At 30.1% G+C, this 24,131-nt stretch overlaps 6 protein-coding genes across 12 annotated transcripts in view; 4 read left to right on the top strand and 2 right to left on the bottom strand.

Moving 5' to 3' along the window:
• Positions 1-6,583, top strand: part of LOC130442986 (protein PALS2) — a 59,234-nt gene extending 52,651 nt beyond the window's left edge. The window contains exons 9-11 of one of the 3 annotated variants that reach the window (XM_056777411.1): positions 810-884; positions 2,322-2,474; positions 5,029-6,583. In XM_056777411.1, the coding sequence (XP_056633389.1) occupies positions 810-884; positions 2,322-2,474; positions 5,029-5,067 (267 nt within the window). In that variant the 3' untranslated portion in view covers positions 5,068-6,583. Of the gene's footprint in view, positions 1-809; positions 885-2,321 lie in introns of all 3 variants that reach the window. The other 2 variants (XM_056777412.1, XM_056777413.1) reach the window with 2 other exon arrangements.
• LOC130442987 (uncharacterized) lies at positions 6,574-13,564 on the bottom strand. Of its 5 annotated transcripts, none has more exons than XR_008909811.1 (4): positions 13,171-13,531; positions 7,383-9,039; positions 6,849-7,080; positions 6,574-6,722 (listed from the first exon to the last, which is right to left on the bottom strand). XR_008909811.1 is itself a non-coding variant. In XM_056777415.1 (4 exons), exons 2-4 carry the CDS (start codon positions 8,996-8,998, stop codon positions 6,688-6,690), a joined length of 573 nt encoding a protein of 190 aa, XP_056633393.1. In that variant the 5' UTR covers positions 8,999-9,039; positions 13,171-13,564; the 3' UTR covers positions 6,574-6,687. The 5 variants fall into 5 exon arrangements, 4 of the variants coding, with proteins under 4 accessions (XP_056633393.1, XP_056633395.1, XP_056633394.1 ...); XM_056777415.1 differs by having other exon boundaries at positions 8,693-9,039; positions 13,171-13,564; XM_056777417.1 differs by having other exon boundaries at positions 8,791-9,039; positions 13,171-13,564.
• Positions 13,565-17,711: 4,147 nt separating this feature from the next.
• On the top strand, positions 17,712-18,543 carry LOC130442669 (thioredoxin-like protein 4A). Its single transcript, XM_056776984.1, has one exon. It carries the CDS (start codon positions 17,826-17,828, stop codon positions 18,252-18,254), a length of 429 nt encoding a protein of 142 aa, XP_056632962.1. The 5' UTR covers positions 17,712-17,825; the 3' UTR covers positions 18,255-18,543.
• On the bottom strand, positions 18,539-21,063 carry LOC130442668 (INO80 complex subunit B). The gene is made up of 3 exons (XM_056776983.1): positions 20,561-21,063; positions 20,099-20,505; positions 18,539-19,067 (listed from the first exon to the last, which is right to left on the bottom strand). Exons 1-3 carry the CDS (start codon positions 20,562-20,564, stop codon positions 18,672-18,674), a joined length of 807 nt encoding a protein of 268 aa, XP_056632961.1. The 5' UTR covers positions 20,565-21,063; the 3' UTR covers positions 18,539-18,671.
• Positions 21,044-21,614, top strand: LOC130442670 (tubulin-specific chaperone A). Its single transcript, XM_056776985.1, has 2 exons — positions 21,044-21,303; positions 21,391-21,614. Exons 1-2 carry the CDS (start codon positions 21,174-21,176, stop codon positions 21,612-21,614), a joined length of 354 nt encoding a protein of 117 aa, XP_056632963.1. The 5' UTR covers positions 21,044-21,173.
• On the top strand, positions 21,565-24,067 carry LOC130442667 (programmed cell death protein 7-like). Its single transcript, XM_056776982.1, has 5 exons — positions 21,565-21,865; positions 21,975-22,357; positions 23,232-23,418; positions 23,477-23,723; positions 23,838-24,067. Exons 1-5 carry the CDS (start codon positions 21,565-21,567, stop codon positions 23,953-23,955), a joined length of 1,236 nt encoding a protein of 411 aa, XP_056632960.1. The 3' UTR covers positions 23,956-24,067.
• Positions 24,068-24,131: the final 64 nt, after the last annotated feature.

Raw genomic sequence — 24,131 nt, 5'->3', positions numbered from 1 at the left:
CGAATAGCCAGTAGTCACTGTTGGCCAAATCTTGACTATACGGTGGAAGAGGAAGCAATTCGAAGTGTAATTCATTCAATTTAATCGTCGTTGCCATCGACTTGTGAATTGGTGCATTGTCTATGTGAAACAAAGATTCAAACGATCTAACAACTCCATGTAGTATTCGCTATTGATGTTCTCTCTCTTTTGGAGATAATCGATGAACAATATTCCATGCTTGTTCCAAAATACTGAGGCTCTAACATTCCCAGCTGACTGTTGTGCCTTTGGCCGTGGTTCACCGGCTGCAGTTCACTCAGATGATCATCGTTTTGAATCCGAAGTGAAGTGATTGATCCATGTTTCATCTCTTGTCACATATCGACGCGTTGTTGTTTTTGATCGACTGCCTTCTGATATCTTCATGGTCTCAGCTATCTCACGCAATTGAACTACCAGAACGTTCACCATCATCGGTGTCTGTACGACCACGTTTAAATTCAGCAAACCAATAACAAATGGTTCTTTTCGATGGGGTTGAATACAGTATTTTTGTTCATCAAGAAGCAATAATAAATGAACACACGAAATTGTTTTGAAAATGACAAAAGTAGCTTCACTTGAATGGTTGTCTCTTTTATCTTTTGGAAGTTGGTTCTTCATAAACGTAGATAATGACAGAGCCATCTGTGTGTCAGTCACACAACTTATTGAGTTATGTAGTATGTAAAATTTTGTGGATTTTGCCGATTGCTTCAATGTATTATAATGTTATTGTGCTGTAATTATTACTTAGCAATGTTGTAATCTTTTTTTTTGCATGTTAGTTTGATCGACAAAGCTCAATACGCTTTAGTTCGAGAAGAGCCAGAACATTGGAATCGTTAGCATCCCTTTATGAGGTAAGTCTTATTAATACAAATAACAGAGTTTTTAAGTTACATTTTGGCCAATCAATCAATTTACCCAAAATTATTTATTAAGATTCGCATTGAAAGAAATAGTAGTTTAATATACCACTTCATTTTACAGTTGAGATATCAATGTAATGATTGGCACTGCTTTCCAGATACAAAAGTTCAGTAAGACATTCTCAAGCTCGATTCCAGTGAAGTACTTTCACTAAAATTTATCATTTTTTATTCAATTGTTTGAAGGAGAAAACAGACCTACCTTTAGAAATCAGTTTCCTGAAATTTTCATTGACATTACATATAGAATAGGTCTGTCTACATGTCATAGATTTCCATTTGGAGGTTGCAGAGTATCTCCCTCACTTCAATATCCATGGTGCTTTTGAACGGTGGAGTTTTGGTTTTAATTAGTCTGATCTAATCGTTACTTAGAAACGTACACCAGTAAGAAAGGTGAACGTTTTTTATTTTAACATATTCAATTTAAATATTTTTCAAGTAAAAAGGACAATAGTCAACAAAAATGAACAGGCGGTTGGACCATACTAAAGGAAAATATTATTTTGTTTTATGTAGAAAATTCGACATTAATCTTTGTATAGAACTTCCTTGTCATATAATAATCCTATATAATCTTGAATCATTTTTTTATATGTAATTGTCTTTTAGATATTTTAGTTATTTTTTTCTTTCTTAAACTAACTGTCCACTCCCGACGATGATTACAACAAATAGTAAACATTTAGAGTAAGTAGAAAAATATTTTCCAGGAAATGATTGTGTGCCATTTACGAATGCTGTACATCAATGTTATTGATTGAATGGAATAATTTCTATTTTTTTGTTAGACTATAATTGTTGAACTATAAGCTATATACTTCACAACAATTTCGAATCCTCTATAAGGCACTGATTGGAGTATTGCTAGCACATTTGGAGCTCGGCCCTCAAACATACCCTAATTATACTCGAGTCAGTACAGCAGACAGCAATTCTATTTATAGGCGATCCAGAGTTGACTAGGAATGTCGCCGACCTAACACTGTTTTACCGATACTACAACAGATGCTTTTCCGAGTTGTCTAACATAATTATATATTTGCAAGACCTCTTCGACAGGCAGACATGGCTCATAAACACTGAGTTGCCTAGAATCTCAATTTATCGGGATTCCTTTCTTAGGAGAAATGCAAGCCTGTGGAATCAGCACATCTTTTTCGAAAACTACAACCTTCAGAAGCTCCAAATCAATTCTCATCGGCACCTCAAACTACTCAAGTGTAGCAGGGTTTACCCTCTTATGGTTTAGTTTCACATGAAAAAAATTGAAATTTAAACATAAGTAAAATCGAAAGTAACAGTAAAATAAAAGAATAGATTTATCATTTTACAAATATTGATACTAAATTTTTCAATCGTTTCTAGGAAGAAGATCTGAAAAGAACTTTGGAAGAAAGCGCCAGTTTACAAAGGGCGTATGATAAGTACATAGATTTAGTGATTCCGAACAATGATTTTGATACAACGTTTAGGGAAATCATCGAAGCCCTAGAAGCTCTTACAACTGAACATCAATGGGTACCGGTCAATTGGATTTATTAATAATGTATTGAATGGAAAGCCACTCCATTAGTGCTAGATTATTTTAGTACGATAGCAATCTCATAGTTTAATGGTAAGGTATTATTCACTCCAAAAAATTTGTTGACATTCTAGAAATAAGTAAAATATTGTTTTTGATTTTTTAAATTTACATAGAAATAATAGATATTAATTATTATCAATTATTTTATAGATATATGAGAGATTAAACAGATTTTTTGGAGTTGTTAACAACACTTTTACTGCCCACATTTAGGCAAGCTCGCATTTTTGCCTTAAGTACACTTTTCCTAAGAAGCAGCTTATGCCTTAAATTAGAGATTAGAAAAAATTGTACACTCTTGTTATATACAAAGTTGTAAAGATAGTATATTCTTAAATACATTCTATATTTTAGGAATATTGCAAATTAGAGTGATAAAAAGTGATACAGTACAATAACTGACAGTGTTTAAAACATTGAAATTTTCAAATTAGAACAATAATTTTGAGAAGCTATTGACATGAGTTTTCGCAAAGCGTAACAGACTACTTGAGCATCTTTTTAAAAACTGTTGTATTTCTGATATAATTAATAAAAATGTATGCTGTAATGGCGCTTGCCACGTGTCACCTGTGATGTGACACACTAGAAAACAATTTGGGAGAATGCTATGAAGTGCTACAGTGTACAAATAAGTCTAAAAATAATTCAAACTGAATGTGTTCCAACGAATTATAAAAGATCAAATACATTCAAGTGATTTTGTGTGTTGAAATCACTTGAACTTCTAATTAGGAGAATACATATTTACAAAATTAGACCGCTAGTATTTTGGATTAATTTTTGGAAAATTCGTTTTATAAATAATACAAGAATACACTGCAGTTTTTGTACTGTGATATAAAAATATTTTAACGCAGTATAGCGGCCTAAATATAATTATTGCGAGATATTTTTCGTTTTTTCTACTTCGCATCTCACGTTTATGGTACAAAATATCACTTACATCGAAGTAGATAATACATACTGTTTAAATGTTGGACTTTATTTGTAAATATATCAAGATTTTTTTGAAAAAATTAGTAATCTGTATTCTTTTTATATTATTCTTATCAGCAGATTAAAATCTTGATTTTATTTTCAATTTGATTCCACAGTAGTTGTATTAGTTAGAATATTTAGTTTTATTCTATAAGTTTTTACAACAATAATCTTAGGTACATTATAAGATTAATCTTTTATTTTGTTACATCATGTTATTTTATAATCCAAATCATATTCTTAATCTTACTATTTCATTATGTTGAAGAACTTCAAAAGTTTCCAATTGAATATAAATTTCCACGGAATATTTGTGTTTGTCTTTCAAATAGATGTGCAAGAGAAGCCAACTAATGAGCAAATTTCAAACGCATATAATAGGTTTACTCGAAATGATCTTCGTATACTTGATTCAGAGAAAAACCAATGAACTAACATATTGTATCCAATTTTGAAAATGCTTCATAATGTTATGTCTCATTTAAAGGAAATATGTTTTAAATGAGTTGGTTTACTTTGTTGAAATTTAAAATGGATAAAATAGATTGATTAAGAGGCAGCATTTTATATATTCTGAAGGGCATTAACATTATTGGTTTCATTAATGAAAAAATTACCTTTTTCAGTTAAATTTGCTTATTAAATTTCTTGAGGAAAAAAGTTTGGTAAAAGTCCTCTCAATTCATTTGCTTTTTCTGAACTCTATTTAGTCAAAAATAGGTTTTTCTAAGTTAGATTTGGCCAAAAACGGTTTATTATGGTCATATATTGAACTTTCTGTATTTGATTTTTAATTTAATTTTATCAGAAAATTGTCTCCTTAGTGGAATTTGGTCATGTAATGTCTTTCCTGAATTAAATTCTATCAAAAGTGGTTTCTAAATATCCCATATTAAAAAAATTGGTTTTTCCAAATTGAATTTGAACAATAAATAGGTTCCTCTCAATTTAATTCAAAAAATTGAATTTTTTAGTTAATCTAAACCCGTTGACTTTATGTAAGGGAACTTTTTACTATCTAACCTCACCTTAGACTTTATTGGTAGATGTATCAGTGTTATAAATACAATTTAATTCAATATTGTCATATAATTTTAAAAAATCTTTTCACTTTCACTCGAAATTTTTAGATTTCAAACTTTTTAAATAAAGCAATTCATTTCAATTTGTCTAAATAAATTCATCCTAGAAATCGAACGCTCTAGCTCGACTTTTTCATAATTGTAATTGTAATTGTTCTTTAAAGAATAAAACTCATTATTCCAATGTACAATCACACTGTATCTAATTAATAAAACTCATACTAATTTATCAGTTTTGAAAACAGACAAAACGACACTAAAAATAGAGCTTGGATTTTAAAAAAATATGCACGCTTTGCTGCGTCAACTTTTCTATAAATCTATATGCTCCCCATTAGTTGCAAGATATTCTATATTATGTATAGCTATTTTACATAAAAGTTATACAATAAAAGGTTGCTTTTGAAATTCTTCTTCTTCCAAGGCCTTCTCAATAATCGACTGCCAATTCTTTCTGTACTGAGCATGGTGCCTCCAACTTCGAATCCCTAGCTGGATCAGATCCGCCTCAACATCCTCCAACCAGTGAAAGCGCGGTCTTCGTCTCAGTCGACGTCCTCCAGGAAGTCTATACATTGCTCTGCGCGGGTATCGATCAAAAGGCTTTTGAAATTCAGTCTAATATTGAATCTTAATTATTGTTTCCGATACTTTCAGACTGCAATTCAACACAATGGTTTTCTTTATAAATTTGAAGCAAATACATATTTATTTGGTAAATAGTTTCAATGTCATGTCAGAATATATACATGAAAATATGTTAACATGGCAATGCGTCTGAAATTATAAGTTAATTGTATGTGTGTGTTTTTATTGATTTTTTAGGTATCCTCAACTTTTCATGAAAGAGCTTTGGCAATATCTATTCTACCAACAGGTTTTGGTAGAATTTTATATTTTCTTTATTAATTTTGATGATATGAGCAATACAAAAGTAAAATAAAACTTGTATGAGCTCGATAGAAGTGAGAAGCTATCACACTTGCTGGTTTTAGTCGAGGCTACCAAGATTTTCACTTCCGATTTCCATGAACCTGCATCGATTTTAATGAAATTTTAACAGCATGTAGGGAATACTTCAAAAAGCAAAATCTACCCTACACTGATGTGTGCTTTTGCATTAGGGATGAAAATTTTTATGTTGAACATAATCGCGAAAACTGATAAGAGGATCAAATTTTAAAAAAAAATGTTTTTTAGTTATGTGGATTGAAAACTTTTTCTTGAAAAAACATTTTTTTTAATATAAGGGATGATTTATAAGGGTTGAACATTTGGGATGCAAAATATTTGAGTTGAACACAAACAAAAAAAGTCAATTTAAAATAAGTTAGCTACCACAAGGTAATAAAATATTTTTTTTTAATTTTATATTAACCGGGGGCGCTTTATAATGTATGAAATACATCAAGCAGGGTTGAAAAATTATAAATACTGTATTAAAACATTAAACAACTTTTATTCATTCAAGTAGTTTTCTACTAATTATAGGCTTATACTTATAATTTTATTTATTTTTTTTTTATTAAAAGGTAGTTTCCACCTCTAAAAGTAATAAGCACATTTATCATAGGATAGAATTGAAGATAAGGGTAAGTTAAGCTTAATTCCAAATTTTCATGGGTAATACCTCATTTTTTCCTTGGTAGCCTAGACTATTTATATAGATATAGAATTTTTTATGTATATTTAGTATTAGTAAAGAAAACTCTTTTCCATCATGTGCAGTTAATATGAGACTGTATTCTAAATTGTTATTTTCCTTCTGTAAAAAATTTTATCACAAAATTTATTTCACATAATTGATGTATATGTATTTTTACTTATTTTACACCGTCCATATTTATTATTCAGGCGGCGTGTTAAGGATTTAACATTTTGTCTGAACATTTTTAATATTTTTTTAGTTGATAATTTTTTCAAATTTTATTTTACCTGTTTATCTCAAGCTTATATAAAATAAACTAAATTGAAAATTATTGATGCTTTTATTTAACAAACTATTCATTTTTCAAAAAAAGTAAGTGCTAGTATGTAAGTTGCATAAATCACAGTCACTGGTTAACATTTCAGTTGCAAATCTTCAAGAAGCACCTTGCAAGTCTTCTAGGGATTTTTCTAAAAAAATCAATCATTTATTATTGTTGCAGCATTGATTTTATGTGAAGAACAAAATAGAATTTAATAGTTTTTTTTCGAACCCACATAATGCTATGAATTTTTGGATTAAATTTTTATATTTACCTCGAGCAGTGAGCAATTCTTTCCATAAACATTTTTCAATAGTATATCTCCATTTATCAACAGTCTCTAGATTTTTTGTCTTCAGGCTATATTCTACGTTCAAATGCGTCTGTCTATTTCTATTTTTGTTGAAATCATTGAGTAATATCCTGTTTCTTTTTGTTGTTGCAGACATGCTCAAGTCACACATTTTTATGCTTCCCAAATAATAATATATATCAGGTTGTTCCTCCTAAAAAAAAGAAATGAATAATGTACAAATATGTATAATGTTCAAATAATATTTGACTTATATGAGGTGTGATAAAAAAGTACATTTTTGTAGCAAAAATGATTTATGTTGCTTTCACGATACGCATATACCTGTATGCTGAATTGTCATTTGAATTTATCGATAAATTTAATTTTATTACCTTACCTTGATAAAACAATAGGCAAAGTATTTATTTTTTCTATCTATAATGACCAATTACTTAATAATGAAAGTATAAATATTTAAATGAAACGTGGGTACAAAAAAGAAATTTGCTTAACCTTATTAAGAATATAAATAAATCTTGAAGATATTCTTCCTACTCATCAAACAAGTATTTAGTTGGTATTCTATACTAGATTGCTTTTATGATTGATTTTTCTTGTAATTTCAATGGCTGTACGATTCCTTGAATTTTATCAAGTGCAGCATTATTTGAAATAATATAAATTCTACTCTAAAACTAATATTATAATAATAGAGAAAAAAATATGTTACAAATTAACAGAAACCAAAGCAATTGAAGCAGGTATATCGAGACTGTATAAATGATCTGAAGGATCAATGATCAGCCGAAGATCTATCTAAAGAAAATTGGAAAAAAAAAGAAAACAAGAAGTCCGATATTTATGGACGATGTCAAGGCAATAACGAAGAGAAAACAAGTAAAGCCAAAATACTACCATAATTATAAACAAACGAACAGAATGAGAAATAAATCCAACATCACGATTTAACGTCATACGTCAAAATCACGTGACAAACATAAACGAATGAGAGGCTCTTTTCTATTGCTACGAAAGTTGCAACGAACGGTCCACGGGAAAAGATACAATCCGTTTATGTTGAAATTAATTTCAATGGCTGTACGATTCCTTGAATTTTATCAAGTGCAGCATTATTTGAAATAATATCAATTGTACTTTAAAACTAACATTATATTTTTAGGGAAAAAATATATAAACAGTTATAACCAAACAAAAGCCAAAGCAATTGAAACATGTATATCGAGAGACTATAAATGATTTGAAGGATAATGATCAGCTGAAAATCAATCTGAAGAAAATTGAAAAAAAAGAAAACAAGAAAGGTAACAATAATATCCGGCATAAACAGCTTAAAGCCCGATTCACATACTTGACTTCCCGTTACCGTTGTCATTCGCGGATGACGTTTCACGTTTGTAGCAAATTCTACACCATTGACATTAACCTAAAAATCTTGTTATTCTTTTTGACGTGATATTTTTGTTTATAATCCGGTATTTATGGTCGATATCAAGACAATAACGAAGAGAAAACAAGCAAAGCCAAAATACTACCATAATCATAAACAAACGAACAGAAAGAGAAATAAATCCAACATCACGATTTAACGTCATATGACAAAATCACGTGACAAACATAAACGAATGAGAGGCTCTTTTCTATTGCTACGAAAGTTGCAACGAACGGTCCACGGGAAAAGATACAATCCGTTTATGTTGAAAGTCACGAACGGCAGACCGATCGGCAAACGGCAACTATGAATGTTCTTATGCATTTCAATGCTTGTAAATGACTTCCGCCTCGGTTATTTGACTAATACTTACAGTCGTGATGATAATGATTCTCTCGAACATAAAAACTAAAACATTTTTCTTCTTTACAGGTTTTTTTAATTTAAATTTATCCTTCATGATCAACATACCGTAACCGGTAACATCAAATGGGCATTCTTGAATAGAAATATGCGAAGAAACATTGGATGGTATTAAATCTATTTTTTCAAAATTTATTGGAGGCGATATTAGGTTGTTGCCTGATTTACTTGATCGAAAATAGGATGTCAATGATGATAACTTTAATTTATTCTTTGATTTCCTGTTAGGGTCTCTTCTCAACTCTACGTTTTCCATAAATATCTTATATTTGTTGATTTAAAATTAAATTTTTGGATCTGAAATAGAAATGGAACTATGTTGAAATTTAATATAAATAAATATAAAATCGAATCGTTTTTTAATACCTCCTATAAGTATTTTCAAAAAATAATTACAATTTAAGATAATCTTTTTCAGAATGTCTTTTCATGGCGAACGGTTTCCTTCGCGATCTAAAAATCTACATATCTCCTAAACCTTCAATTTTATTAAACAAACCTATTGAAAAATTCATTTTTGTAATCTTTATATCGTTAAAATTACGGATTGTTAACCATTGGGCATGAGCCACCCCTAGCCTTCAGATAGTAGTATATAATTATTTATTCCGTCAAACCCATACATACGTAATTATCCATTAAAAATTCATAATGTTCGAATGTATAATTTAGAAAATATAGTTAAATATAAATTCTGATTTCGCAATTTTGAAGACCTATGACTCAGAAACGAGGGGCCGCATGAGAATTTTTTTAGGTAAGTTTATACTATCGCGATCTCCTCGTTTATTAGCTCAAGAAAATCGAAAAATCATCCGATTTCTATGATTTTTTTTAAATCTTCGTTTTAGGTCGGATTTATGAAAAAAATTTGGGAAATATTTCACCTGGAGATTTCATATAGTTTTATGACTTTAAATGTGATCAGAAATGCACTTCTTCACATATAATCGTTCATAACTTTTTTACAAAGCATCAAACGCAGTTCATATATTTTTTTGTTAAGCTACACAAAAAAATTTGGAAAAAAAGTTAAAAAATGTTTGTTTATTCATTTTTTTTTCTAAACAGTCAGTAAGATACCATTTTTTTAATGGTGAAAATTTTCAATTTTTCAAAGTTAACTTTTAATATTGTACACTTGATTACAATAAGTGTTTTTAAGAATATTTTTGTTCACAAAAATTTAAAGACTGCTCAATAAAAAAGGTACAAACGATTATATGTGAGAAAAGGCCAATTTTAAAAGAAATTGTTATTATTTTTAATTGTAAAAACATGATAAATTAACATTTTTTTTTCAATTTGTTTGTTTTTTTTGTGTAGGTTATGTAGGTTATAACAAAATATAACAACTTAATTTGATCATTTGGAAAAAATTATTACTTATCAGCAATTTATACGTGAATGAATGCATTTTCATGAAGATTTAAAGCCCTGAAACAAATATGTTTTAATTTTTTTTTTATTCCCATAACTTTTTTTGAAAATCCGCCGTAAAAACGAAGATTTAAAAAAAATCCATCAAAATCTGATGATTTTTCGATTTTCTAGAGCCAAAAAACGAGGGGACCACGAAAGTATAAAATTACCTTCTTTCATGTCATAACATTATTTTCACGTCATTTACTAACTCCCGAATTTTTTGCAGGAACACCCTATAGATTGTAAGAAAGGTTTGATTTTATAACTTGATGATTTAATTTTTTATAAAAGTAATGTTCTAATGCAAGAGTCCTTAGGAATGAATGGAATTTGACCTCTTCTAACAGTTATTAGTTTTCAAAATCTTGACATCGTTGTTTTCAGCTAGGTACTAGTTTTTAAAGCTTTTCATCATTTGCATTTTGTGGTTGTATAGAGCGGGGCTAAGTAAATTATGCAGCGTGCCCATTTGTGAATGTAAAAATGATACAGCAGAGAATACATATACTTCGAATGCCCAAACTAGAATGGAGAGGGACAAATGACGGATATGAACTTTTATAGGATGTGAAGATATAAGGAGAATTCAAAATGCCCAATCCATGATCAACAGTTGATAAGATATAGTGAAAGGTCATCTTAAAAATATTCAAATTGATGGACATTTTAAGGTATTAGAAAACGTGAAACTTGATATTGTATAAGGTGTTGATACTTCACGTCAAATTGCAGTGGGTGGACAGTACTATGTATTCTCAAAGATGAAAGACCTTTTATACAAAATTCAGTTTCATCAACAGCTCATCGATGATGATGACAAATAATAAAATAAGTTTTTATATTCAAAGCATCTGTATGAAATAGTTGAATGATTTGTTTATCGGCTTCGATAAATTAAAAGTAGACCTTGTAAAACAAATCATAATTAACCTTGGTAAGAAGCCGATTTGATGTTTTAATTTGTATTAATAATGTCACATAGTAAAAGATATCACAGATAAAATAAAAGAATTTATTATTATTTCACTCCTTTGCTAAAATGATCAAAATGCTTCCCAAATCGTTGATTCGAAAATCAGATTATTCAAAACAACGGAATCGGTGGCTCAAAAACCCGAAACTGGTAATAAATTAATTTATTTTCGTTTCAATTCCTTCTAGCTATCATAGTTTAATAACTAATTGAAATATACTGAAATTATACTTGTAATACATACAGTTAATTTAAATTAAAAAAAGTTCCCCAACTTTTAACTTCTAAGTTTAATTCCTTAATTTTGTGAGGTTATGGGCACAGAATACGTCAGTTTTTATTGGTAATATTGTTTTAATTACAAAATCCTTGTTATTTGCCTATGAAAATATTATTTGCGTTATTGCTTCGATTTCCGCCGAAGTGTTTCCAAAAAATAGGAAAAAACAATGTCTGAAAGTCAGCACTGTCCTTTAGATGATAGAACACAGATAGACTCAGGAGCTTTCCACATTTGTGTGACAAAAATGACCCATACAAGGAATTACTATTGGTTTACCATTAATTTATTATTTTCCTTAATTTACTGCATAATCAAAAAAATTACCACCAATAAATTTTATGTTAGTTTTAATGTTGGCTTCATAAACCTCTAGCTTAAGCGAGAATCTTTGCTGGGAGTAAACTAGATAACACAAAAATAGCTTTTTTCGCGGATCAAATTTCGAAACAGTCCATGACCAATGGCATGCACACTTTAGAAATTGTCGTTCGTGGAGGGTGAAATAATCGAACAATTTTTCTTGAAATGTCTTTGGTTTTAACATAAAACGAACATTTGTACAGCACTTGTACATCAATTTCAGAAAATTTCAATGTCTAACATTTAATGTCACATTGTTAGGTCGTACCTAGTATATGTTATTTGGGCATTATCAAATGGATGTATTTTTTGTTCTCAATATTCTATTTGAAGTAAATAATTAATTTAAAAAGGCACTATAATTTCCACATAAAAATGAATATTTTTATACACAATTTTGAGACTTATTGTCACTTAAATATCATACATTTAGGATTAAGTTTACTTCAAGGCGGATTTAATTATTTAAATGGCGTTTTAAAAGAAAAGAGGAAATAAAAATTTCATTTTCATATTGTGCTATTAATAGTTGGTACTCATAGAAACAGTAAAGCCGTCTATATCTACATTTATCTCTATGTTCGTGGTTTTCTCATTATATATTCTTTAATATTCCTTTTTCAATTGTGTTACAACCAATAGGTACTATTATTACAAACAAGTCCTTGATATGGGCGCTACAGCCGGCCCTGTACGGTTGTAGTGGACGTTTGATATACCCGGAATGTTTGATGTTTGTTTTTATATAAGTTTTTATCATAGCGATTTGTTTGTTTTCAAATAATTTCTACGAAGATCTATTTATTTCTTTTTTTGTTACTTTACTACTAATTTTGAGAACTTCGTTTGGATATATAAACGAGTTTGTTTAGTTTATAATAAGTATTCATAGTGAACAAAGCGAAATAGGAAAGTAAACGAAGAATTTAAATAAATTATATTAGTTAATTGAGTGTTAGTGATAAGTTACTTATTATAAGTTAGTTAAGTGTAGTGTATAGTGTTTAAATGATTTAAGAACGTAAGAGACAGTGTTTATAAATTTACCCCACGAATAGAAAGAGTGTAAATAAATAAATAAAAGACATTACAGTATTAAATCATTTTTATCCATTCATTTCTTAAGACGCTTAATTTATAAAATGCAATGATTTACTAACCTCTCCTCGTATATCTAATAAACGTCATGTAAGTATAGTCAATGTTCAAAATTATTTATATAAATACCTTGACATTAGTTGATATTTTGATGCCGAGCTATCGATGAAACTAAGATGACAACTTTTTGAATCACTGCCGAAAATTATAATAAGCAGACAATTAAGTAACCTGACAATTTAACTTAATATATAAACGAGAGTAAATAGACGTTTTACCTGCTGCTTACCTGTATACACTTTACACACTTTTTTTTCCATGTCACTGTTATGCCCGTGATTATCTTGGCGTTATCTTATCGTTCACCTTAGGATTCAAATAATTTGAATAAACTGTGACTAATATATTAATGAAAACATTTACACTTTGCGAATTTTTCAAACAATACTCATTATACTGATGCGATGTCACGGTGACTGAAATTAGAACTTAAAAATAGCTGAAATATCGACGCGCCGGAACTTTTATTTTACATCCAATTAGGATATATGAAGTACAATGAACGTTAATGATGTACTCGTATTATGTAGGTACGGGGATTTATTGAAAATACATAATAATTATGATTTATAGACGTGAACATTTATTGTGAATTTCCACGATTATAGTTCGCTGACAATACTAAGTAATAAAACGAAGGTTTTATAGAGGAAATAAGGTTTGTCCTTTCATCAAGTCGTACTGTAATTCTAGAAACATAGGTGTATTCTTAATTCGGTTGTGAAATATCAATGGTGAAGCGTAGGCTTTTTGTACAAACATATTTAGTAGGTATTTCTTTTAACTTGAGTTAACATCAGATTATTACTCAACTTATTCTTTGTAATCTTCAGACAACAGTAATTTTAGTTACCATACTTTGTTGAGGTCACGACAATAAAACAACAACGCTTAGTAGAATACATTCTAACCATGAAAATCTATAATATCGAAATAGTTGATTGGGTACAAATAAAGCGACAGGGTATTAAATCAGCACAATTATTCTGGCTCACACATCTATTGGAAACTATTTTTTGGGTGAAATAACACTGCGACACAAAGGATCTATTGTGTGATCTTTTCTAGATGTGTTACTCATTGTCTATTGCTAATCTATTAATTCCACTCCTTTCATAAAATTCAAGAGTGGAATGTACCTAGCTGCGAAATTTCTTCCTCTTATATTTTATATGCTGCCAGGCAGTGGCCGATTTTCGAATTTGCCGCCAACGGGCCAGACCTGATTTGCCGCCCTGCCCATTACCATGTAACGTGGGGGGGACTTGTGAGTAGGTGGTGGCGAGAGGGAATAGGCGGAGGAGAGGTGCGATGCTTTCAAGGTTGGCAAAGTTGGAAGCTAGTAAAATTTCTTGCATGACCAAAAAACTAAATCTCAATAAAATTGTTTAAATATGACGATAGGAATTAATGGGACCTAAACCTTAGCTTTTAAATTATCTCTGCAGTATGTTGACCGATGAAACAGATTTGTTTCTATTAGAATATTATAAACATTGTATGGGGGAATGGGTTGTCCGTGATGCCCACGGTGTGGAGGTGGCGACGGATTTCGCGCCTGTTTAGTCGCGACTTTAATTGTCCATTGAGGCGGCAATGCTCCAATAAGACTCTTGTTAGTAATCACAAATTATTTAGGTTGATAGATTGATTTATTCCTAGTATCGTGATTTGATTCCATTCACTTTCAAAGCTTAGTTTCGATCTAAACTCCAAAACACTTAAAGCTAAACTTTTTCTGTTTTATTCTCGTCCTGAGGCATGTTCCAAATCAAATTTAATCACTTTCTGAGGTATGTTTCAGCTTTTTTAATAATATACGAAGAGGTGAAGTTTTAAAATCACTTTAAGTACCTCTGTTGGGCATGTTCTCATAGCCCTGTCTGTACATATAAAGGTAAGTTAGAGTAACCTCGAGAGATTAACTCTTGTGGTGATTAGATTATTAATGGATGCTTGCAATGGAAGTTTGACTTTCGATCTTGTACAAGGAAGAACCAATAAACGTCTGTTATTGCCTGATAGATCAAAACGATTCAGTATTTGAGTTTATTTAATGTTTAGAATCGGAAGTCGACTATCTTTGAAAATATTTTAGTTGAAAAAATCGTATCCGAAAACCCAAACGTAGAAATTTTCATGATTCTACATGTAAGTATTTTGCCATATACAGATAGTTTTAACTCGTCGTGCGATACCCTGTATATAGAAACAAATATGAGCACAGTTGTACTTAAAAATTGGTGATTGTATTCGCAGCAAAAGTAACTGAAAAATGAATAGCACAAAATATGAAAAATTTCAACTATGCAATCAGTACAAAAGTTTGTAAATAAACTGAATGTAAAGAAATTACACATTAAGTGTAATTAAAATGTGGTAGTTTCCACTTGTTCAAATTTGTAACATCAATAAAGTGTATATCTTATCCGAAGACCCAATTAAAATAATCAATCCAAATAATCTAATTTGGTTTTCTCCTTCTAATTCAATAATTCTCAAAGTGGTCCAGGTGAATTTCTAGAAATTAGAGAAAAAAATTCGATAGAGGTATAAGAAAATTTCCATCGTTAGATGTTTGCATTTGTTGACGAGTTTTGAGGAGATGTCGCGGAGTCCACCGCCGAAGTCACTAATAATTTGAAAGTGGTCCATGACAAGAATCTCTGTTCTAATTGATGATATTCCGACTTATTCAATATCGAAATAATTATTTAAGGTGGCAGATATCATCGACGCAATTAGTGATTTAAAAAGTTTGATTTTCGAACAAGTATTTGCTAGATTCATACAAGTATTTCTCCCTAATGAAATTGCTTTTCATTCACAACAATATGAAATTCATGTTTTTCTTGAGGAAATAGATGGATTTTTCTACATAAATTCACGGATTTACGAATAGATTTGCTACGAAGATGCGAACCAAATGTTTTTCCAGAACGCTTATACCGACCTGTTAAATATTTATGGTGGTAGTTTATTTACTTCTTGATTTTTTACAATTGTTATTGTGCTTAAAAACTCATTCATTGAAATGATAGATTGCTTTTTATTCTAGATATTTTACAAACGCGATTGCTAAAAAGGGAAGCTGAGTAACGTAAATGTTAAACTATTTTTAAGCAACTGAAATATAAAAACATCAACATATCATTTTACAGTAAAAATCAATACTCTCTCTTATATTACTACCTACAAGCGCTAATCTAATGATTAATCAAATTTGTGAAATGCCGCTTTCATTTTTATTAAACTTGCAGGACAACTTTCACTCTTTCTTACAGCCCTGTATATAAATAACGTAGAATAGGAACCCATTTGCTGAATACTTTTATGCATATTGATACTATTATACAAAGAAAAATAACAGGAAATGTTACGGTTTGACTTAGTTAAAACTGTTTCGGGAGTATTATATTTAGAATCATTAACTACACAAAACACATAGTGCATCAAATGCATTATTTTTGTCTCGTATTGTTGTCTATTATTTCAAAACAACATAATAATTAATTATAATGGAAATAAAATTCTTCTGAGTAAAGCCTAGTTTACACGAGGCCATCGCTGGCTGCCAGTCTGGTATTGGCATTTTTCTTCAAACATTTCTTTTTAACAGACTGCCGCGATTTCATTATTTTTAAATTTCCACCGTGTGTATGAGTACGATCGTCTAAACAACAGGGGTCCAGCCAGCTCTGGCTTGTCTACAGGACTGGCGCCAGCATTACTGGATTCGTCTAAACTCTGCTTAATGATTTTTATTATCATCTTTTAAGCCGTAAGACCAATGGCCATAGGAGAAACTATAGAATCCTTGTATTTATACCTAATCCTTACATAGTCGGATTATGTATGGTCAACGCCTTTGTCTGTGCCAGTTCATTTCGAGCCATGAAATAGTAAGTATTATCAAATTCGATAGTGTCTTTTAAAATGTCTACCAAGCAACACAAAAATTTGTCTGTTGAGGCAAAAAAATACGTACTGAAAGTACAGTTTGAAAAATTGTGAATAATTCAATGGCTCCTAAAAAAACACTAAAAGACAATAGTGTACCAAAGGGCATTGAAATCTCTCAAGGAGACCTAATCCACCGCAATATTTATGGAATGTATGAAGAACAAATACCAACGCCATTATTTCTTTCACGGAGACTATTGCAGGAAACTTATGGCGAGATTAAAAATAGTTTCCAGCGCGAGCTTGAGCTCGAACGTAACCGCGAGCGTAAAAGCTTATAAATCCACCTTAACGATTAAACAACGTAGACTAGAACATAATGCCAACTAGAGCGTCAGCGCGGGCGCGAACGTAAATGTTTATAAATCCCGTTTAATTGTTTCACTACAAAGTTGTAGTGTACATTACGTTGTTTGGGGTTATTATTCAAAAGAATAGCAAAAAGGCAAGTTGTGATGGAGTCACTGCTCTTGCAAAAATTAAAAATAGAATAAATGCCGTAAAATAGATTTTCCGGTTATCAGGGAGCCAACTTCACATAATAAATTGAAATCGTTTTTATATAAACTCTAATTACTCTCTAACAATTTTTCTTTTCTCTCTTATCCTCTCTAACGATTAGCATTAACGAAATTTTAAAGTAATTAAATCAAAAGATCAACACTTTTTAAATTTACTTTATGTATTTGCTTCTTTATTTTTCTCTTTTGTTGACTCGCAAGTGCAAGCATAGAGTAAGCGTAAACATAGTGAACAAGAATCTGTTTTGTGATCTTTTAGGTTGGCAGCATTTGACATACCGTGCTTGACAGTTGTGTTTACCCATAGATGAACCACATCTGTTTATGTTTGTTGTGGGGCTTAAAAAACCTCACATATAGGATTTCTAATTTTAAAAGAAGTGAATAAATATTCTTCAGCATGTCTTATATGTTGGCTCATTTACACAACGGCTGGCAAGTCGATCAAGCAATTCTGTCAGAAGAAGATAGAGTAGTAGTGATTAGATTTGGACATGATTGGGATCCTTCGTGTATGAAAATGGACGAAGTATTATATAGTATAGCTGAGAAAGTTAAAAATTTTGCTGTGATTTATTTAGTAGACATTACAGAAGTGCCAGATTTTAATAAAATGTATGAATTATATGATCCCTGTACAGTAATGTTTTTCTTTAGGAACAAGCATATTATGATTGATTTAGGTACTGGTAATAACAATAAGATCAATTGGCCCCTCGAAGATAAACAAGAAATGATAGACATAGTTGAAACTGTATATAGAGGTGCCAGAAAAGGAAGAGGTTTAGTGGTATCTCCAAAGGACTATTCCACAAAATATAGATATTAATACTATTTCTATAATTACAGATTTGGGTTATTTGTGATTTCATTGTGAAATGTTTGTTCCGCTTCTATTTTAGTAATCCTAAATTTATTTCCTTGTACTATTTTCTCGCATATTTTGATAACTATGAGTGTAGAAACATTTGATTTGTTTTTTTTATTACATTTTATATATTTACAGTATCCCATCATTATTTCTTAATAATTATGAAATGAAGTTGTTTGCCCTTCAATTTAATTAGTATACTATTTGTAGACACTCTAAACATTCACAAATAAAAGAAAAAACAATTTAAATTTTATTTATTTATTTCTACACTATTTACAAAAATATTCTCTTATTAGATATCACAGTTTCTTCCCAGAATCTTCATCCACATTTTTCTCCTTATATCTTAGAACTGTTCCAATAATTTTACAATTAAATAATAACGTTTGAAATATTAGATTTATAGCATTTCAAACTACATAATGGAACGCCTGTTTTTGAACATGAATATTTTTTTATGTTTCCACATCCCATATTGCAATAGACAGGATCAGGTATCTGTGCAATTGTTTTAGTTTGTAAAGGAAAATCAAATCCTTCTGGAAATGCCATAATTGTTATATCAATGTTTTGTTTGTATACGATTGATGGAGTAGATGTTTTTACTACTCTAGGTTTAGATTGTTTTGCAGCTTTTGAATCTTGTTTTTTTAATAGCCTTTCCATTGTTTTCTTTTTATCTTTTTCCCTCTTTTCATCGGCTAATTGTTTTCTTTTTAAAGATTTTATTGCTGCTTTTTGAATAGCTTCTGCAGTCATTACTTTTTCCTGAAAGTACAATTATGTACATAAGAAATAATCATGTTATAACATGAACTTGGTTGACATGAGGATTAGCAGAAGTGAAGTTATCAAGATCTCCAAGTAGATGGGATGTCTTGGATAATTATAATTTTCTTTAACTTTTTACTTCTTAGATCTTTTTATACATATTTTGTGGTCTTTTTTCCTAGAAAATCAGTTTTTTCTAACGAAAAGAGTACTAAAGCCAAGACAAATCATGAAACAATATTGCCCCTGAAATATCTTTGAAGATAAAATAATGTATAAAAGAAAGAAAGTATGCCAAACAAGATATATGATTCGTTTTAGAAATGTCATTGTACATAAAGGTGCCTCTCAGAGATATCAAAAAACTATTTGTCTATATTGATAACCTAACCCAGCAATTGTTCATATTTCATAATACTGCACAAAATAAAAGTTAGCAAAGACAATGGAGACGCATGAATAAATGACAGAGGCATATTTTGCTTCCCTACATCCTCCCTACGGCTTTAACAATAGCATAGAGTAGAGTATATTTAAGCTTATGGAATTATTTGAATTTCGACTCACATGATTGATCAAATAAGAGGAAATTACTAACTAAGCAATGTAAGTCAAAGGCTTAGGTTAGGTTAGGACTTTGGTTGCTTTACATTTGACATTTTTTTAGAATTTCTAGGATCTCCTCCCCCTGTCCCCCTTGACAATGCCCTCGCAAGTAAAATCTCAAATTTTGTATATTTTAAAGTTATGTTTAAATATCAAGCTTTAATCTCACTTTGTTCACCATACAAATAGACAACACTGTAAAGGGACACTGAATAGAAGATAAGAAGTTATTCCAAATAATCAAAACTTAGTTAAAAACAAATATATTTTCATCACGGTGCTAGAGCTATATGTAGGATTCTTTTTTATTTAAAAATTATCATAATTTTATTAAAAAATAACTGAATAACTAAAATTCTCTTTCCAAACATCTGAAAAATGGCTAAGCCATAGAGGGATGTTTGAAAAAGTTGTTGACATACCTTATATCCTGTGGGAAGAGACATTAACATAGGTGTGGACATAGATGAAGTACCTTCTCCCGTTCTGTCATACATTGCTCTTTGTCTCGCTGTCATCAGAGCAGGATCTTTAGGTTTTATTTTCTTCAGTTCATCGTCCACATCTTCCAACTTTCCAGATTCTATTGCTGTTAACCACCTTTCTTCATCACTAGAAGCACTATCACGTTTTTTGCGTTTTTTATTAGAATTTGAAGTAGAAGGTACTGGAGAATTTTTAGTTGGAGGTAAAATTTTAGGCTTTGTTGAGGTGGTTTCATCAACAATAACCAAATCGTTGGAAGATGAACCATCTTCAGACGTAACTGATTTGGATTTTTTAGATTTACTTTTTTTGGTGGATCTTTTAGGTGAAGTTTCGTCTTGATCTAAGACATATAAACTTTGTAATAGTTTTCAAATGGTATTCACTAAAATACTTACCCATTTTTTCGTGTTATAAACCTAACAAACGATAGAAGAAAGTATAAGAATTCAAGCGACAATTGTAGGTTTGATTTTTGTATGTATCCTTAACTAAATAGTAAAATCATATTTTGAATCCAGACAATAAAATCAGAAAGACACTTCTTGTAGGCTAAAATTTATTGTCCATGGTTGAAACCATAGATGAACCACATCGTTGAAACTTTTAACAACTAAAATATTTATATATGTCATTTAATAAGGGATATGTTTTAGATATACACTACATATGTCAATTCTGGGATGTATTCATTTAGCTTTATGAATATTGAACTATGACAAAGTGAAAATGCCCTTGTAAATTGAATTTTCAGAAATCTAATTGGAAAATAATTTTTTTTTGAGTCTCAAATCTTGAGAGATATAAAAAAACTATAAATTTAACTATTAGAAGTTAAGTGGTTTGGGAGGAAAGTGTAAAGAGATTGATGGTTTCACTAACGAATCACGATTCTACACCTGGAATGATTCATTCAATTCCTTGCTTAGTCTAGAGTGTTAAGGTCTATCTAGTAATGTTAATTGGACAAATTTTGTAAAAAATTTTTCAACAATCATAAATAATTATCTAATGGCCGATCCACGTATTCGTACTATTAAAATAAAATCCGGTGTTGTTAAAAGGTTAGCCAAAGAAAAAATTGTTTATGAACGAGAAGCTGAAGCACAAAAAGTGCGCATAGAAAAGTTGAAGGAACAAGGTAAAATAATCAAATATGGTTTAATTATGATGATAATTTAATACATTCTATTATAACTTAAAATCATTTTGAAACCGTTCTGTTTAGGTAAAGATGAATATGAACTTAAGAAACAAGATGAAGTATTGAATGAAAGTTTGATGATGATACCTGATTGTCAAAGGAGACTTTTAGTAGCATATGAAGATTTAAAAAACATTTTAGAGACTGAAAAGGATCTAGAACAAACTGAGGACTATATTGCTGCACAGAAGATCTTGAATGAAGCTAAACTTCAGTTACCTAAAGCTGGAGACATTCACATGTGTTAACAATCGGTTTAATATATTTTTTCATTTTTGTATACTTTTTATTATTAAGGACTTAATTTTTATAATGAATTTTCTAAAATATCAACATTTTTCTAATCGCCATGTTAATATTGAAGTGCCTGTAATGGCAGATCCAAGGACTAACATATTGCAGAATATTTATAGTCAGTCTAATGATGAAATTTGGATTGATTCCTGGTTGCAACAAAATAATATCTATCATCCAATACCTAAGATCAAAGTAAATAAAGGTAAGCTCTTTACTTGTTTACCTTGAAATCAATTTTTCAATAAAATTGTGAAGTTATATGTATAAACTGCTTTTTTCTGTTTTTATATATTAATACTCATTATTTTAAGCTGCTAATGTGATTACTATCCATGAAGCTCAAAATTCCTTGAAGGATTGCCTGAAGCTTTTAGAAAAACTTAGCCAAACACATCAAGAACTGGAAAGCAACTTTGATAAAATTCCATCAACCGAATGGAAACACAAAACTGTGGAGATTGGCAATATTAAAGATCAATTCACTAAAGTTATTTCCAAATTTGAAAACGGAGATGCCATATTTGCTTTAAAGAAAACTATTGAAAAGAGAAAAAAAAAGAGAATTAATCAAAAGAAAAATAAAGAATTTAGGAAACAACAATTGGAGGAGGAATTTCAGTTAAGAGAAAAAATGAATAAAAGTATTGATCAGTGGTTAGCTAGTAAAAAGGAGGATGATGAAAGATTGAAAATGGTACTTAAAAATGTTTATTTACTAATAAAAAATGTTTTACTTTGATTTTCTATAAAATATTATGAATTGATAACATCTTTATGTAGTTTCCCAACATGCCCCAGTCACCTATCTCTTCTCATTTGCTTATTATGTGACATGATTATTCAAGTTTTTTTTTATAATATACTTTTTTTTTCTAAATCTTTTCAGTGCTTTTCCTCCACAGATTGCTTCCTTTATCTCAATCTACAATATCCAAGTTCCAAGGGAATATGCTGCATTGAATCTTCCCCAGTTATTCAGTACTTTTCCTCAATGGGTGACTTATTTTCTCCCCTTCTTTAATATCTAAATCTTAAGTGCGCATGTTGCCTTGGCTTTTCTCAACACTCCCCATCCATTTATCTACATTGATTTAACATGATTATTATTGCTTTTTATGAAGTTCCTCTGTTCTCCTTTTCCAGATCTCTTCAGTGCTTTTTCCTTTGATAGATTGTTCAAATGCAAATGTTGCATTTGCTTTTATTAACCTTTCATATATTCTTGAAAGATAATTTGATTTTATTAGTGTTCTAATGCTTCCATTTCTACTTATGTGTTCTTTGGCTATTTTGCCTTCCATCTGTAATTCTTCTACTTCTTTGTCTTCTATTACTTACCTATATATACAACATTGGGAACCTTTTATAACTTAAGTTGTTTGATTGTTATTAACCATATATTTTGTCTTCTCTCGATTAATTTCAAGTCCAAACTTTTTTTATCTGAACCAATTTCCTTATCTCTTCTTCTGTTTCAATATTATCTGTAGATGTTTGGTGTTAGATTTTCCAAACATATTAAGATTTTTGTTGGAATATAAACTTGTTTATGTAAATACATTTTTTAGGAAGAAGATATGAAAAAGGATGCAGACTGTGTTCTAGCAGAGGTAACAAAGAAAAAATCTGACGCTAGAAAGCAAATGGCATTAATAGGTTCATTAGCTAAACTGAGATTTATTAGACATCACATGGCTTTACAAAGAGGCGAAAAACCTTCTTTAGAAGATCAAAATGCTTTTAATATCACAGTTCGTAAGTGAATGAGATAAAAGTATGCAAACATTTTTTTGTAACATATCTGAAATTTTAGTTAAATTGAAAAATATGTGGGAATCAAGTTTGAAAACATACACAAAAGAAGAACAAGGTTTAAAATTGTTGTTAGAACAAACTGCTACAGAAGATACCAAAACTGCAGAGTTGAAAAAAGAGAAGAATCTTTTAGAGGAATGGCACGCGGTGTTTTTTGGGCCAAGGCAAGTTATTCCACAGGATAACGCTACTTATTGGGCGTTAACTGCTGCTGAAAGAGACATGGAGACGTTTATAGCTATAAGGTAACTACAATTTACCTTATAATATATATATACACATTTATATACAGAGTATAGAATGAAAAACATGATTTTTTCCTTAATTTAGCATGATTAAATAGATTTTTTTTGTTTTAGGAAAAGTTGGGATACATTCCTAGTTTCTCCCACGAATGAAATGGGTTCTAAAATTCCCATAGGGTGGGTTTTACCGGGTACTAATGAAAATTGGTCAAAATACTTAGCGACTGCATAATATAGTTTTTTAACATTGTAACGGCTTTTTGGCTTTTTATAAATTCATTTAAAAAAATATTTGTTCTTTTCAACCCCCTAATAATGAAAATGAAATTAAAATTGTTTCTGAAAGATATTTTATTTAAATTAGTTCCAAATATTGGCAGTATAACAATTTATTTAAAGTCAACAAAA

This window comes from Diorhabda sublineata, chromosome 4 (genome assembly GCF_026230105.1).
Source record: "Diorhabda sublineata isolate icDioSubl1.1 chromosome 4, icDioSubl1.1, whole genome shotgun sequence".
NCBI lineage: Eukaryota > Metazoa > Arthropoda > Insecta > Coleoptera > Chrysomelidae > Diorhabda > Diorhabda sublineata.
This window is presented reverse-complemented; position numbering and strand designations above follow the sequence as displayed.

Bases quoted from the DNA above. Each gene is read 5' to 3' on its own strand.
- LOC130442987 (XM_056777415.1), bottom strand. From the start codon at position 8,998: ATGGAAAACGTAGAGTTGAGAAGAGACCCTAACAGGAAATCAAAGAAT. The intron at 7,081-8,692 runs GTAAGTATTAGT...TCTTTTTTTTAG, and splicing joins GAATCATTATCATCACGACT to GAGGAACAACCTGATATATA. The intron at 6,723-6,848 runs GTAAATATAAAA...TGATTTTTTTAG, and splicing joins AGAATTGCTCACTGCTCGAG to AAAAATCCCTAGAAGACTTG.
- LOC130442669 (XM_056776984.1), top strand. From the start codon at position 17,826: ATGTCTTATATGTTGGCTCATTTACACAACGGCTGGCAAGTCGATCAA.
- LOC130442668 (XM_056776983.1), bottom strand. The intron at 19,068-20,098 runs GTATGTCAACAA...TTGTACTTTCAG, and splicing joins CTCTTCCCACAGGATATAAG to GAAAAAGTAATGACTGCAGA.
- LOC130442670 (XM_056776985.1), top strand. From the start codon at position 21,174: ATGGCCGATCCACGTATTCGTACTATTAAAATAAAATCCGGTGTTGTT. The intron at 21,304-21,390 runs GTAAAATAATCA...CGTTCTGTTTAG, and splicing joins AGAAAAGTTGAAGGAACAAG to GTAAAGATGAATATGAACTT.
- LOC130442667 (XM_056776982.1), top strand. From the start codon at position 21,565: ATGAAGCTAAACTTCAGTTACCTAAAGCTGGAGACATTCACATGTGTT. The intron at 23,419-23,476 runs GTAAGTGAATGA...CTGAAATTTTAG, and splicing joins TGCTTTTAATATCACAGTTC to TTAAATTGAAAAATATGTGG. The intron at 23,724-23,837 runs GTAACTACAATT...TTTTTGTTTTAG, and splicing joins GAGACGTTTATAGCTATAAG to GAAAAGTTGGGATACATTCC.